This window comes from Etheostoma spectabile, chromosome 18, assembly GCF_008692095.1.
Source record: "Etheostoma spectabile isolate EspeVRDwgs_2016 chromosome 18, UIUC_Espe_1.0, whole genome shotgun sequence".
Taxonomy (NCBI): Eukaryota; Metazoa; Chordata; class Actinopteri; order Perciformes; family Percidae; genus Etheostoma; species Etheostoma spectabile.
Genome location: NC_045750.1, coordinates 25034311 through 25047798, shown reverse-complemented (window position 1 = coordinate 25047798; position 13488 = coordinate 25034311). Strand labels below are relative to the sequence as shown.

At 40.4% G+C, this 13488-nt stretch overlaps 1 protein-coding gene across 6 annotated transcripts in view; it reads left to right on the top strand.

Moving 5' to 3' along the window:
- Positions 1-13488, top strand: part of pak5 (p21 protein (Cdc42/Rac)-activated kinase 5) — a 77646-nt gene that overhangs the window by 45550 nt on the left and 18608 nt on the right. Inside the window, exon 1 of one of the 6 annotated variants that reach the window (XM_032542983.1) lies at positions 50-304. The exons of the other annotated variants lie outside the window; for them this stretch is intronic. Coding sequence (XP_032398874.1) covers positions 146-304 — 159 coding nt within the window. The 5' untranslated portion in view covers positions 50-145. Of the gene's footprint in view, positions 1-49; positions 305-13488 lie in introns of those variants that run through there. 6 annotated transcript variants of the gene reach the window in all.

The following is a 13488-nucleotide window of genomic DNA, read 5'->3' as shown; positions in this document are numbered from 1 at the left end:
CCCCCCCCCCCAGCTTTTTGGCAGGTGACAGTTGAGGAAACTCGATCATTGGGTCTCTCAGAGGGTTGCTGCTGTGGGTGCGGGGGGCCACACTTCCAGTTGACCCGTGGCTGGATGCAGCTGCTGCCGGGCTGAGTGGCTTGTTATGGCTGGGGGGCGAGGAGCGGTGGAGATCAGGGCCGGAGGGAGCAGGAGGGAGACAGGGACGCAGAGGCCGGAGTCGAGGCTGCTGGTGGGAGCGGCGAAGACTGAGGAGGCGGTGTTGGTTGAACCCCATTCACGGACGATTCATAAACAGTCACAGGTGGGGTGCTCCACTGGTTCTGGTGAGCCAAGATTGCATGCTGGTACGCTGGCTAGGCAGATTAGTCTGTGCAACAGGTCCCAGCTCTCAGTGTCAGCAGTTCCCAGCACTAAGTGTAAACATATCAGACCAAACAGGGATGGTGCAGGTAAGATAGTAGCTGTTCCATTCAGCATGCATTCTGTCATTTTGTGCTGACGTTGGAGAGATCTAGTGTTTAAAGGGTCACATATCTGACTTTGTTTCTATTTTTGTTGCATTCTTAACGCGGAAGTGTGACACACCATGAATTATAGCTGTACAGAGTGCAGGTGGTTTCTCATGTTTCGTGAGAGAGGGCAGGTTTGTGCTCAAAGCACTGCATGGCATGAGTTATTTTTGTAGCTTTGCTGGGATTGCTATATATGTATATGTATATGTATATATATATATATATATATATATATATATATACATATATATATATATGGGAGCGTAAAGAGGCAGTGTTTCTGATTTAACAGGGGCAGAAATGCAAACCTGTGTCTATATTTAAAAGAAGGAAGCAGGCTGTAAGGGTTCTTACATGTGCAATCAGGGAGTTGCTAATTTGAGAAAGCATTTTGTTGCAGCCTGTATTAATAATATTGGGTGAGCTCCATGGCAGTGGAGTGTCCAGACTGAGAAGGAATGAGGTCTAGACAAGTGCTCGGATGTGGAGCAGGTCCAGAATCTTTGTCCCAAACCCAAAACCCTGTCAAGTTTTTGTTTTGTTGATGGACGTTTTGGGAAAACATGAAATGAAACAGTTCAGTGCCTCTTTCATCAGCGTATAGATACAGACAGACACATACATACAGTATGTTTTTGCTCCAAATCTGCCAAACTGCATATGCTGCTCTATCCTGCGTGATGACTGGGGCGTTCATTTAACTTCTTAACGGACAGAGAAGAAAGTTGGACGCTGTGATCGATGTGTGTTAATTTCAAGTTTGATTTGAATTTGACTCAGTATGTAATACACTCCATCTTATATTGACTGAGGATTAAATTGGTCAAAGCAGAAATAGATTTGAAGGAAAAGAACTCCAGCATGATGCGTGTCTGCGCAGGCATGCACCCTCATACACACACAAACAGATAGAGAGAGCATCTGTCTTTCTTGGCACTGAGCTGAAATGGATGGCATTGATTTAGACCTTTCTCATTCCTTCCTCCACTCTGCTCCTCCTCGTCTTCTCCCGCGGCTGCCATTCACAGTCACACGCTGCAAAACACCTCTCGCGGAGGCTTCGGGGCCTCAGTCAGCGGGGGAATTTTGGCTTTCAGCGACGTGCGCCGTACTGCGCCAGGGCAACTCAAAATGTCCTGGCTAACAACCATCCTTCAGTGTCTGAATGTGGGTTTTTTGGAAGGACATTTAGGCTGTGAATTTTAAATAGGGAAGGATTGTTGCAGGAAAAAACTGATTTGAGATGACTGGCGTGTCATACTTTAAAAGCTGCAAGTTTGTAATGGATTGGAAGTGCTTTCCAATGTCTTGACGAGGAACTGCAGGGTGACTTCAAAATCCTGATCTCTTTGAACACATTAATACTGCATGTCCTATGGAGTTAAGAATACTCATGATACTTCTTTTTCTTCAAAACTCTCATGTGGATATTTGCATCCTATTAAAGTAAACCACCGCATTTGAAAACCAGTATCATCAATATTGAAAAGGTAGTGTCTCTCGAAATCAAACAACATTGGCTCTTAAACATTATTTGCATTCTTTGTTTCTCAATCAACAGAACTTTACACTTGGTGTGGGGGGGATTTAATAATGGCTGGAACTGCAGTATCCTCGTGTGGCCATATAGAAAACTACAAGTCAGTGTTTAAAAAAAAAAATACATTCCCTTCCTTTTTAACTGTGGAAGAATATTGACAGAAAATCACTTTTGATCTATCAGCATTTCAGGGGGCATATTAGAGTTAGCATCATTTTTTAAAATGATTTTATAAGCCTCATCTGTGCTATTAAAAGATCTATTTTGATGGGCTGTGCTAGAGCTGAAAACAAAATCCTTTTCATACACTCAGACATGTGTGTCCTTACAAAGAGTACAATGTAATACAGAAGATAACAGCTAAGGATTGGATGCTAAATTGTTTTCTGTACACTGTAAAATGCTAGAAGACAAAGCATAATGTATAGAAATCTTAGCTAACTCTTCACATCTAATTATTGATTTTGATGTGATTATTGATTCCTCACATTTAAGATCAAGCTGTGATCTCAGCCCGTGACAGACTCAGCGTCTGCAGCCCTGCTAGCAGCTCTGTGAGGCTTTACTCAGCCACCGTGGGGCTTCTAGCTGAATGCTAACGCCAGCTTGCTACCGTGCTCACAATGACAATGCTACCATGCTGATTTGTAGGAGGCATAATGTTTACCATGTCCTCCACCTTAGGTTAGCATGTTGGCATGCTAGCATTTGCTACTCAGGACAATACATAATGATGATGTACAGTAGTTAACTTCACATTCATAATTGAAAATGCCTTCAATCTATATCATTGATAAGGACCTTGAAAATTGCAACTGTAACATATAAGATGAGTGTGTGTGTGTGTGTGTGTGTGTGTGTGTGTGTGTGTGTGTCTGAAAGTGGAGAAAAGGGGAACAGTCTAATGAGTGGAAAAGGAGTAGAAAGTGAGCGATGGAGAGGATGGGAGGGGTGGAGATGTGATGTAGAGGCCTGCTGACGGGGCTCTGGTGTGTAATTAATCAGTAGCAGGCGGCTGTCTGTTTATCGGTCTCAGAGTTGACAAGAAGATAACTGAGGGACATCTAATTGATCCCCTCCTCCTCCTCCTCCTCTTCTTCTTCTGCTCACCATCCCATCTCCTCTCTCCAGCGTTAGATCAGAAAGTTTCCTTGACAGTGACAGACTCACTTGGAAACTCCTTGAGAAGGAACCCGATTCAGATTACATCATTGATCGCACTGGCAAAGACATTGTACTGCAGTTTGATTATTATTTCGTTTATCAATACATTTTCTAACAATTTCTGATGGCTATGTCTCTGAATCAGGCTAAATCTGCCAGTGCCTAGAAAAAAAGAAGGGTGTCCAGGCTTTACTGCGCTGATATGCTTAAGGTCGGGGATTTGGACAGACTGTATGTTTGTATTTCATTATGCTTTCGCCACTAATCCATTTAGCTGGAAATCGTCCCTCAATCCATGCGTTGCACCCTGTGTTACTCATGGGTCCCTGGAGCTTGTAGCTTAGGCTCTACCCAGCCGAGGTCAAAGGTGACTGGGTCACAGTGGTCTGGGCTGCCGCCTGGGGAGCTGTGGGGGTCGGAGGCATCTCATCAGAGTTGGAAAACATAGCCGCAAATACTCACTCCTCCACAGTACGCCTTCAGCAGCATGTTATGCATACACACACATACACATGATACCTTAACCGATGCTTTACACACTGATACGTTAATCCCATTGAACACCACCAGAGGCTTACTCTGGGCTTCTATGTGGGAAAAAGAGTCCACAAATTCACATGTGACCAAAAAGGGAATCCCTCCCTTGGAGAAATATGCTACTGAGATAGTAGGCAGTTACATAAATCATAGACTGTTTCATTTGACTAATTTTTAGAGGCCTAAAGTGGTCAAACTAAACAGGATTTCAAAAGAAAAAAGCTGAGGAACTTAATTTTTTCAGATCCTAACTTGATAATTATCTTACAACCACGTATGTACATCTTGTGACCTGGGCCAGTACGAGTAAAGCTGCTCACACTCATTTTGGTGTGTGACTAGCAAAGGTCATGAGATGATGGACTCAGCAATTATTAATTAGGTTCTTATAAGATTGCATTATTTATCAGTTAAACTGTGAAATACAAGAATTCTGGTGAGTTTTAAAGTTGATGAATAATAAAACATATAAACTACAAATTAAACATGTTCTAAATATATAAACTTGCTGTTAACCCTTTTAAACCATGTGTTCCCTTTTTTGCACAACAGAAGCAATTAAAAATGTATTTGAATAACATAAAAATAATTTGATAAAACCTCCACGGATGACTTAAAATGGTCCATGCAGCCTTCTTTAACTCATTTAAGATTTTTATGAACAATGCACTCAAACAGCATATTTGGATGTTGAAATATCTTATAAAATCTGTCCTCTTGCATGTACCAAAGCACACATAAAGTTGGATACAGTGAATAATGGGTAGTTTTAGCTATAACAAGGTGTTGATGATTGATAGCACTGACATGTCAGCGACTGTATGGAGGCCTGCTATTGGCTATCCTGGATGGTGGGCATTTTGGGTAGATAAAATTGTAGTCCTTATTTAATAAGATTTAGGATTCACTGCATTCAGCAAACCTAGACTTTACTACAAGTTCATTTTAGCTTCTTTATGTAAATCTTCTTAATCACTTTAATTAAATTTTTCTTTACCCACAGGTTGAAGTTTTGGACCATTCTTAGTTTCTTAGATATTTCATACACACCAACAATGCTGTTGTTGTCCCCCAGGTAGAGAATCATTGCATCATTTAATATCTAACTTTTATTTAAAATCAGGGAAATCATTGAGGTCTCCCTCATTTTCAGTGATGCCGAGATAGAAGAAACAAACACATGAAACACAAAAGAAAGAAATAATACTCAATAAAACAATTGCACACTGAGGTAAAATTATTTGAAATGTCTTAAAATGTTCAGGGTTAGTGAGAGTGTCCAGCTTAAGTAACCCTTGTGTTGTCCTCCTGGGTCAAAAACGGACAAACATTTGACATTTTTGTCTTTTTTCAGACTTTTTTTTTTTGTTATTACTAACACCACCTTACTAGTTTTACTACTTTTTGGAATTCATGGTCAATAACCCTCATTTATATAGAATTATACCTAAAATTTGAGTTAAAATACAGAAATTAGGAATTATATTCACTAAAAATTAAGATCAGAGGAACATACAGATGGGTTGAGTCAGGAATGAAAGTGATCAATTGTATTTGCAAAGAGCGTTGTAAGGAATCCAATCCAGTTTTTGTGGTAATTTGGTTAAAAAGGAACCCATATTTCAGATATAGACATTTTTTAAAGGGGTCAAATTTGACCCGAGGACAACCGGAGGGGTAAACAATGAAGGTGGATCCATGCTTTGGATGCATAGAAACTAAACAAAGATTTACCAAACTCAGAGTTAAACTGTGGAACTTGAAGCATATCAGTGTCAAGAGACCTTGTAGTTTCTTTATTTTAATGTTGGGGTAAAAGCAAAGGCTTCTATTCCTTAATGCACACAGGCAGAATCATTTTCAAGTCAACTTTCATTATTATGTATGGTATGATGGTATCCACCTATTCAACAAACCCGTCAGTGTACAGCCTTTGCTCAGGATGTTGAGAGGATCGTTATTAACTGTAAGTAACAGGCAGCAGGATGGCCTGAGGAAACAGGTCAGCTCACAGCCTATTAATCAGGGAAACACTCCATAATACGCTCCTTAAATTATCCTGTTCATGTTTGCTTGGACCTCATCTGAAGTTCCACTCATAACATGTCAAGAAATCAGTGAAACTGTTCCGTGAAATCCTCCGTTAAGTAATACAGGTGGGTCAACCTGTCAGCTCATCAGCATCAGCGTACTGATCCGAGGTCAGGATGAGTTGTTCTAATTAATAACTGATATCTTAGATATGCGCCTCAGGGAATCTGACTACCAGGTCCTCACTGTACGTTGCCCCTTAATCAGTGAAATTAACATCCACATCACTTTAATTCATGATTATTCACGATGAAGGTGCCAGTTCAGATATGAAATATGGAATCAGACCAGCAGAGAGCAGCAGAGCACAAGCCACGTCCTGCTTCTACCTCTTGACTACACACAAAACATTGTAACTGGCTAGACACTATAACATTTTGTATGTTTGTGATGACCAGGTACAATTACATTTATGCCTGGCTTTATGATGATCTTTTTTACAAGGCATGTCTACTGTTATGATCAAACAATACGGTTTTAATTGACTTTATGAGAACACTAAAACCTCACAAATTGTGTCTTAACTCCAACCCCTCAGGTACAACATATTGTATAAAGGACAAGGCTGGTAATATTCAATATTTTTCTTATTGCCAACAAATTCCATGTTAAGACCAAACAATACATTTATACTAATAAGTATTAATTATGTAGTAAAAGCCGGATATATCTAATTGGCATAAAACTAATACGTTTATTAGTTCCTTTCTCTGTACCATACAGTTATTTGTTGTCCAGAAATTGTCAGACACATTAATGAGCTACACCTTTGCACTGGTCAACATGTTCATTCATAATCATAAACTAGGGCACTCTAGTTTCCTGCCATAAATACTAACGCACCAAATATAGATTAATCCGCAGCAGAAAATAGTCCCCAATGCATTTACTCATGTTTGATTAATGATTGCTAAAAACTACATTGCCGAGCTGTTTTAAGGAAATAATGAGCCTTTAAAAAACTGAAACTATCCATTTCTGAGCCATAATTAAAGATTTTGTAGGAACTAGTGGGCAAGGCAAGGCAAGGCAGCTTTATTTGTAGAGCACATATCAGCAACAGGGCAATTCAAAGTGCTTTACACGAAATCAGTTAAACAGATAAAACACAAGTACAAACAGTTAAAAATCATAAGCATTAAAAACCGGTAAAACACATAAATAGACAGTTAAAAAATAGACACATAAAACACAATAATAATAAAAAAAGAATAAAAGTTACAGTGCAGCATAAGAAATTTAAAGAAATGAGCAGTCCTTTAAAGAAAGGCAGCATCAAAAAGAAAGGTCTTCAACCTTGATTTAAAAGAACCGAGAGTAGAGTCTAGCAGCGGACTGTAGCTTTCTGGGAGTTGTTCCAGATTGAGGAGCATAGAAACTGAAGGCTGCTTCACCCTGTTAGTTCTGACTCTGGGGCAGAAAGTAGACCTGTCCCAGATGACCTGAGAGGTCCGGGGGGGTCATAGTGTAGTAGCAGATCAGAAATGTATTTGGTCCGAAAACGTTTAGTGATTTATAAACTAGCAAAAGTACTTTGAAATCAATTCTTTGAGGTATAGGAAGCCAATGTAAAGACTTCAGAACTGGAGTGATGTGATCCAGTTTCTTGGTCTTAGTGAGGACCCGGCAGCCGCGTTGCTGAATCAGTTGCAGCTGTCTGATTGATTTTTAGGGAGACCTGTAACGACCCCCCGTTACAGTAGTCAAGTCTACTGATATGAAAGCATGGACAAGTTTTTCCAAATCCTGTTGACACAAATACCTTTAACCCTTGATATTTCTTAGGTGATAGTAGGCTGACTTTGTAATTGTCTTAATGTGGCTGTAAGTTCAGGTCTGAGTCATGACTACCAAGATTCGGCTTTGTCTGTTGTTTTTACATTGTTGTTTGAAGCTGAGCGCAGACTTTTAATCGTTCCTCTTTTGCTCCAAAAACAACACCTCAGTTTTCCTTCATTTAATTTCAGAAAGTTCTGGCACATCCAGTCGTTAATTTGTTCATGCACTTAGTCAGTTTTTGTATTGGACTATAGTCCCCTGGCGATAAGGTTATGTTAATTTGGTGTCGTCCACCATAACTATGGTAATTCTTTTGTTGTTTCCATATCTGGGCTAGTGGAAGCATGTAGATGTTAAACAGAAGAGGCCCCAGAATGGAGCTTGGGAACTCGCACGTCCTATTTGTACGCTCAGATGATAATTACCTATGACACAAAGTAATCCCTATTCTTTAGGTAGATTCAAACCAGTTTAGTACTAAGCCGAAAGCCAACGCATCGGTCTCGTATAGTCATTTGTCGCCTGTCAAATGCAGCACTGAGATCAAGTAATACTAAGGTTTAAATTTTGCCACTATCTGTGTAAGGTGGATGTCATTAAAGACTTTGACAAGAGCCTTTTCAGTGCTGTGGTGTGGTCGGAAACCTGACTGAAAGGTATCAAAACTGTTGCTTAGTGACAGGAAATAGTGAGTGTTTTGAAAACTGCTTTTTCAATGATTTTACTTAAAAACGGAAGGTTTGATATTGGCCTATAGTGGCTCATTAATGACTTGTCTAGGTTGTTCTTTTTTAAGAGTGGCTTGATTACTGCAGTTTTCAGGGCCTGTGGAAAGATACCTGAAAGAAGAGATGTGTTCACAATCTGTAGAAGATCAGAAGTCAAACAATTGGAAACATTTTTGAAAAGTCCATATCAATATCAAGGCAACAGGAGGAAGTTTTCAGATGTTGTATAATGTCCTCCTGGTTTTTATGGTTGATCGTGTGAAATTCTGTCATATTGGAACTAGTTTTGCTTGAACACTGTGAAAACACATATCCTGGACTTGATATGGAGGCACTGACTGTTTGTCTAATCTTCCGAATTTTGTCTTTGAAGAAGGAGGCAAAGTCATTGCAGGCCTTGGTAGATAAAAGTTCAGATGCTACTGGTACTGGAGGGTTTGTTAACCTATCAACAGTAGCAAACAAAGCACGTGAATTATTAATGTTTTTAGAGATAATATCAGAGAAGAAGGACCTTCATGCATTCCTCAATTCGAAATTTTAAATGCAAAGTGGGCTTGGAGATAGCAAGGCAATTTTATTTGTATAGCTCTTTTCAACAGCAATGCAATTCAAAGTGCTTTACATGAAACATTAAACACATTATTTGAAATAATATTTATTAAAAAGTATACATAATGAACATATTGTGCAATATATACAGTGTATGTGTGAAATCAGAACATATAGAGAGATGTACTAACACATTGTTGTTGTTTTTTAGATGGGTTAAGATGAAACGTTAGCATGATCATTATCTGATATGTGGCTAGAGCCTCCACTGAGATATTTCTGTCTGTTTGTGAAGAAAATTATTGATTTCCATTCGGCTGTCGATACACTACAGTATGAGTAATGTCAAAAAACATACAGTATCAATATATAAAATAATTTGATAAAGTACTTCATTTAAAAAATATATAGTGCATATTTTCAAAACTACGTGCTAACTACAGTAATACCATCTTCCTCTTTCTAGCATTGTGGACTAGTTAGTTGTTTTTACCACTTCTATCCACTAGAGAGAGCTAGAGGATAAGAACACCTTAACCATGCTGCTTACCTGAATTGTGTGGGATTATGTTTGCATTGTTGTTAAAGATATGATTTCTTGTCTTATGCAGTATCACCTACATCAAAGTGGAGGCTGATAAAGAACGGAGACGATAGACATAGCATTTTTTATCACCCTGATGATTGATGTTTCATTTCACACAAACAGTGGCTTCCCTCTTTGTATATGCAGCAGCTGTAGATGCTTTATTTGATCATTTATTAATTAGCACTGCATGTTTGGTCCTCAGCGAGACACTCAAAGGACAGTCGTGAGTAGTCTTTTTGTCCGCTGTGTCAAGGGCTCTCTGATATCATCTGTCTCAGATGGTAATGAATAAGCTTCTGTTCACAAATTGGTCACTGATGCAGAATGATACTGCACTTTAGTAGATTACAGTAATAGTAATAGTGGTAGTAGTAGTAGTAGTAGTAGTAGTAGTAGTAGTAGTAGAAGTGTGTGCTAAGTGTGTTTGTTTGTGCGCAATACCCACGCAAGCTTGTTCTCTGCAGCGTGAGTCGTGACAGAGAGATTAACCGAGTAGAGATGGTGCCTGGGATTTGCCCCCTCAAAAACAGGGAAGAGAGAGGGGGGGATGGTGTGATGGTGATGGAGAAGGATAATATTTGTGGTGTAAGACATGTATATATTAGAGCATGTCAGCAAACAGTCCAAAAACATAATTTCTATGTGGTCGTGTTCTGGCAGGACTTAGATAGAGAGTGGGTGTTTGGGGAGACGTGTACTCGTGTGTGTGTGGGTGTGTGGTGTGTAGTGTGTGTGTGTGTGTGTGTGTGTGTGTGGTGTTGTGTGTGTGTGTGTGTGTGTGTGTGTTTGTGTGTGTGTGTGTGTGTGTGTGTGTGTGTGTGTGTGTGTGTGATAGAGATAGTGGGGATGTGGTTCTGTAGGTGATGACTTTCATGTGTACTAAAAGACCTCATACGGGAAGAGTTACACATCTGCCTTTGTTGTCGGAAGTGTGTATTTCTTTAAAACCAAATTTCTATGTGGTCGTGTTCTGGCAGGACTGAGAGTTACAGGTCCAATATGTAACATATTTAATGTAATAAATCTAAAAATGACCCCACTGCGTCATCAGACATTAGGAAACATGCAAAGTTGAAACACCATCTTTTCTGACAACAATGCTAATGCCAGTATTTTCTCCTTTTGTAATTTCCGTGACAGAATGTCTGTTTGTGTTTTGGCCTCTGTGTTGTTATCAACTGGCCAGTTGGACAGCCAGATCTACCTGTAAAAACATAAAGCCAGCGCGCTACAGCTGGAACGTTGGTACAGCCATGAATACACCACACAAACGGACGGATCCCGGAGATAGATTCTACCCGACCTAAAAACATTTGTACTGCAGTAACTATTTTAAACACTAGCTGTCAGTATTACATATTGCACCTTTAAGAGTGGGTGTATTGAGTAGGCATTGTATTGCAATGTGTGTGTGTGTGTGTGTGTGTGTGTGTGTGTGTGTGTGTGTGTGTGTGTGTGTGTGTGTGTGTGCGAAGAAGTAGCGGAGAATATTCACATAGCCAACATCACTGAATTTAAACAGGTAACGTTCAACCAACCAATTCAGTCCAATTAAATTTACTCCTGAGAGTATGTGTTCATACGCCGAATAATGTATTTTCTTAAACAGGACTACAAAAATGTGTAAAAAAAAAAAATAAAAAAAATAAAAAAACTTTTTAAGTTGTTGCAAAGCATAACACTCTCCAAGTGTTATCTTTAAAAATGTCAAAAAAGAGAAGCAGTATTTAGTTTGACAGGTAATTCTATTTAACATATTTTAAACACACACCTTGCAGATGTGGGTTGGGAGTGCCTGTTCTCCAACCAGTTCAGTGACTTTCAGAAACCGATAATCCCACGTTTACACCCCCTTCACGCCGTGATTGGTCAGCTGCTGTGTGGAGGTGAGAAAGGAGCCAGGGTGAATGCTTCCAGGAGAGTCTGACAACACGTTTCCTTGTATTTTAACATGGCCGCGGGCCTTCCAACCCATAAGGAAGGGTTTAGTTAAAACATTTAAATGTATTGAAGTATTAAAGTTTGTATTGAAGTGTATTTTTGGCAGATCCCTGACCAAAAAACAGTTGAGGTTCAAAATAACATGAAACAGCAGTGCAGAGAAGCAGAGCCGCTCCTCCTCCTCCTCCTCCTCCTCCTCCTCCTCCTCCTCCAGCCCTCAGCTGTCCCGGGACCCTGCTGGCTGGTGAAGCGTAGCCTCCATACCAGGGTTCCAGCTAGGAGTCACAGGAAGGGCAAGCTCATTAATTATTTCTCCACCCGTCCTCCCTCCACCCTCCCATCACACCCTCCCTTTATTACCAGCAAGGTTAATCCCCCCTTATCTCCCAAAGAGCCTCATTTTTCATGGCTCCCTTTCTACGACACTTCCTACCTCCCTTCCCTCGTCACCCCTTCTCCATCCTTTTCTGTATATGATTCCTCTTTCTCTTCCTTCAAAGCTGCTTTCAGAGTGTCCTCTTCTGCTTTTCTACTGCTAGCTTTACATCACACTGACTAGTTTGTTTTTGTCACTCCTCCCACACATACTTTCTATTTCCTCTGCTCTTCTTCCATCTATTATCTTCCAATTCTCCTCTCCTCTCCTCTCCTCTCCTCTCCTCTCCTCTCCTCTCCTCTCCTGTGCTTACCTTGAACAGGCCGTAGTAAGTGGAAAGAGTAGATCTATTACAGCTTATCACTAAAAGACAGGCCAACGCCGCACGCCGGTGAAATATGGCTGCTGTCACAGCCGCCACAGAACATGACCCGTGCACAGAGCTCGCAGAGCTGTAAGGACAGGAGGAAGGGGGGGGGGTACGGAAGCCAGTATCAGCCCCCTAATTCTAAATTAATGGAAAGATTTTCAGGCTTGATGCTGACCATTCGACAGTGATTTGGCACACAATTAACCTTGTCTCCCTCTCCCCTCTGCACTCTCAGCATCTCCTCGGTTTCATCCGCCGCCTTGTTTTCTCCGGCTCTCTCTAGCCCCTGTACCTGTCACGCTCATTGACACAGTCTTATTGATTATGAACCAAATGGCAATGATGTTTCATCAGATAAATGACACTCCCTACTGTTGTATGCCAATTGAATTAGCTTGGAATCACCGACATCCACGTAGCGTAACGTGATGTGACTTGGCCTCATTTTAGGTTTCGCACAAAGCGCGCCATTCACAAATTCACAGCACAGTTCAGAGGACGTGTACGAATAATTCTCATTAAAGTTCCAGCAGGAGTGTTTATTTTTAACAACATTAATGTGACATGAACATTATTTTAGAGGAAAATGTAGCTTAACAACATGAAGAGCAGACCTGTGTGACTTTTTTCACGAGTGTATGATTTTTTTATGTCAGCCCAGGCCCGCCTTATGCTCTGCAACATCTGTCCAAGGCATGACAGATTTCCACTGACCGACCATTCGTCTTGCAGCCTCCGCCTCTCAGCTAGACTTTACTCGCTGCTTTTACAGCCCGTTTCACCTTGGGTTCCAGGTCACGGCACCAAACGGCCTACAGCTCTCAAACAGAGGAGAGCAACTGGAGTGTTAGAGAGGGAGGGGGAGGTTTACCAAGTAATAGAATAAAAGGGTGAGATTGTGTGCAAATGAAATAGCCTTATTAATAATGAAGGCGTGTGCAGTGACTTTATTTTAGTCTGAAACAACTGCACTCAGCTAGTAGTCAGAAATAAAAAATAATTGTGTAAGATTGTTAAAGTTAAAACAGGAAAAAATGTAGTTACCATAGCATCTCATACCCCATGAGCATGTTCTGTATGACTTTTTGTTTTGTTTTATTTTCACAGAGCAATAAGCCGCTTTCATGCCATATTGTTTAAACCGTAATTACGGGCAAACTGTTGGCAGAATGTCATTAAAGGCTGTTTGTTATGTTATTAATAATTATTATTATTATTTTATGAGGTCACAAGGGGCAAGGTTACCTCCCATTTCTCGGTTTTGCCCGCCTAGAGAATTTGGCCCACCCATGAGAGAGAGACATCA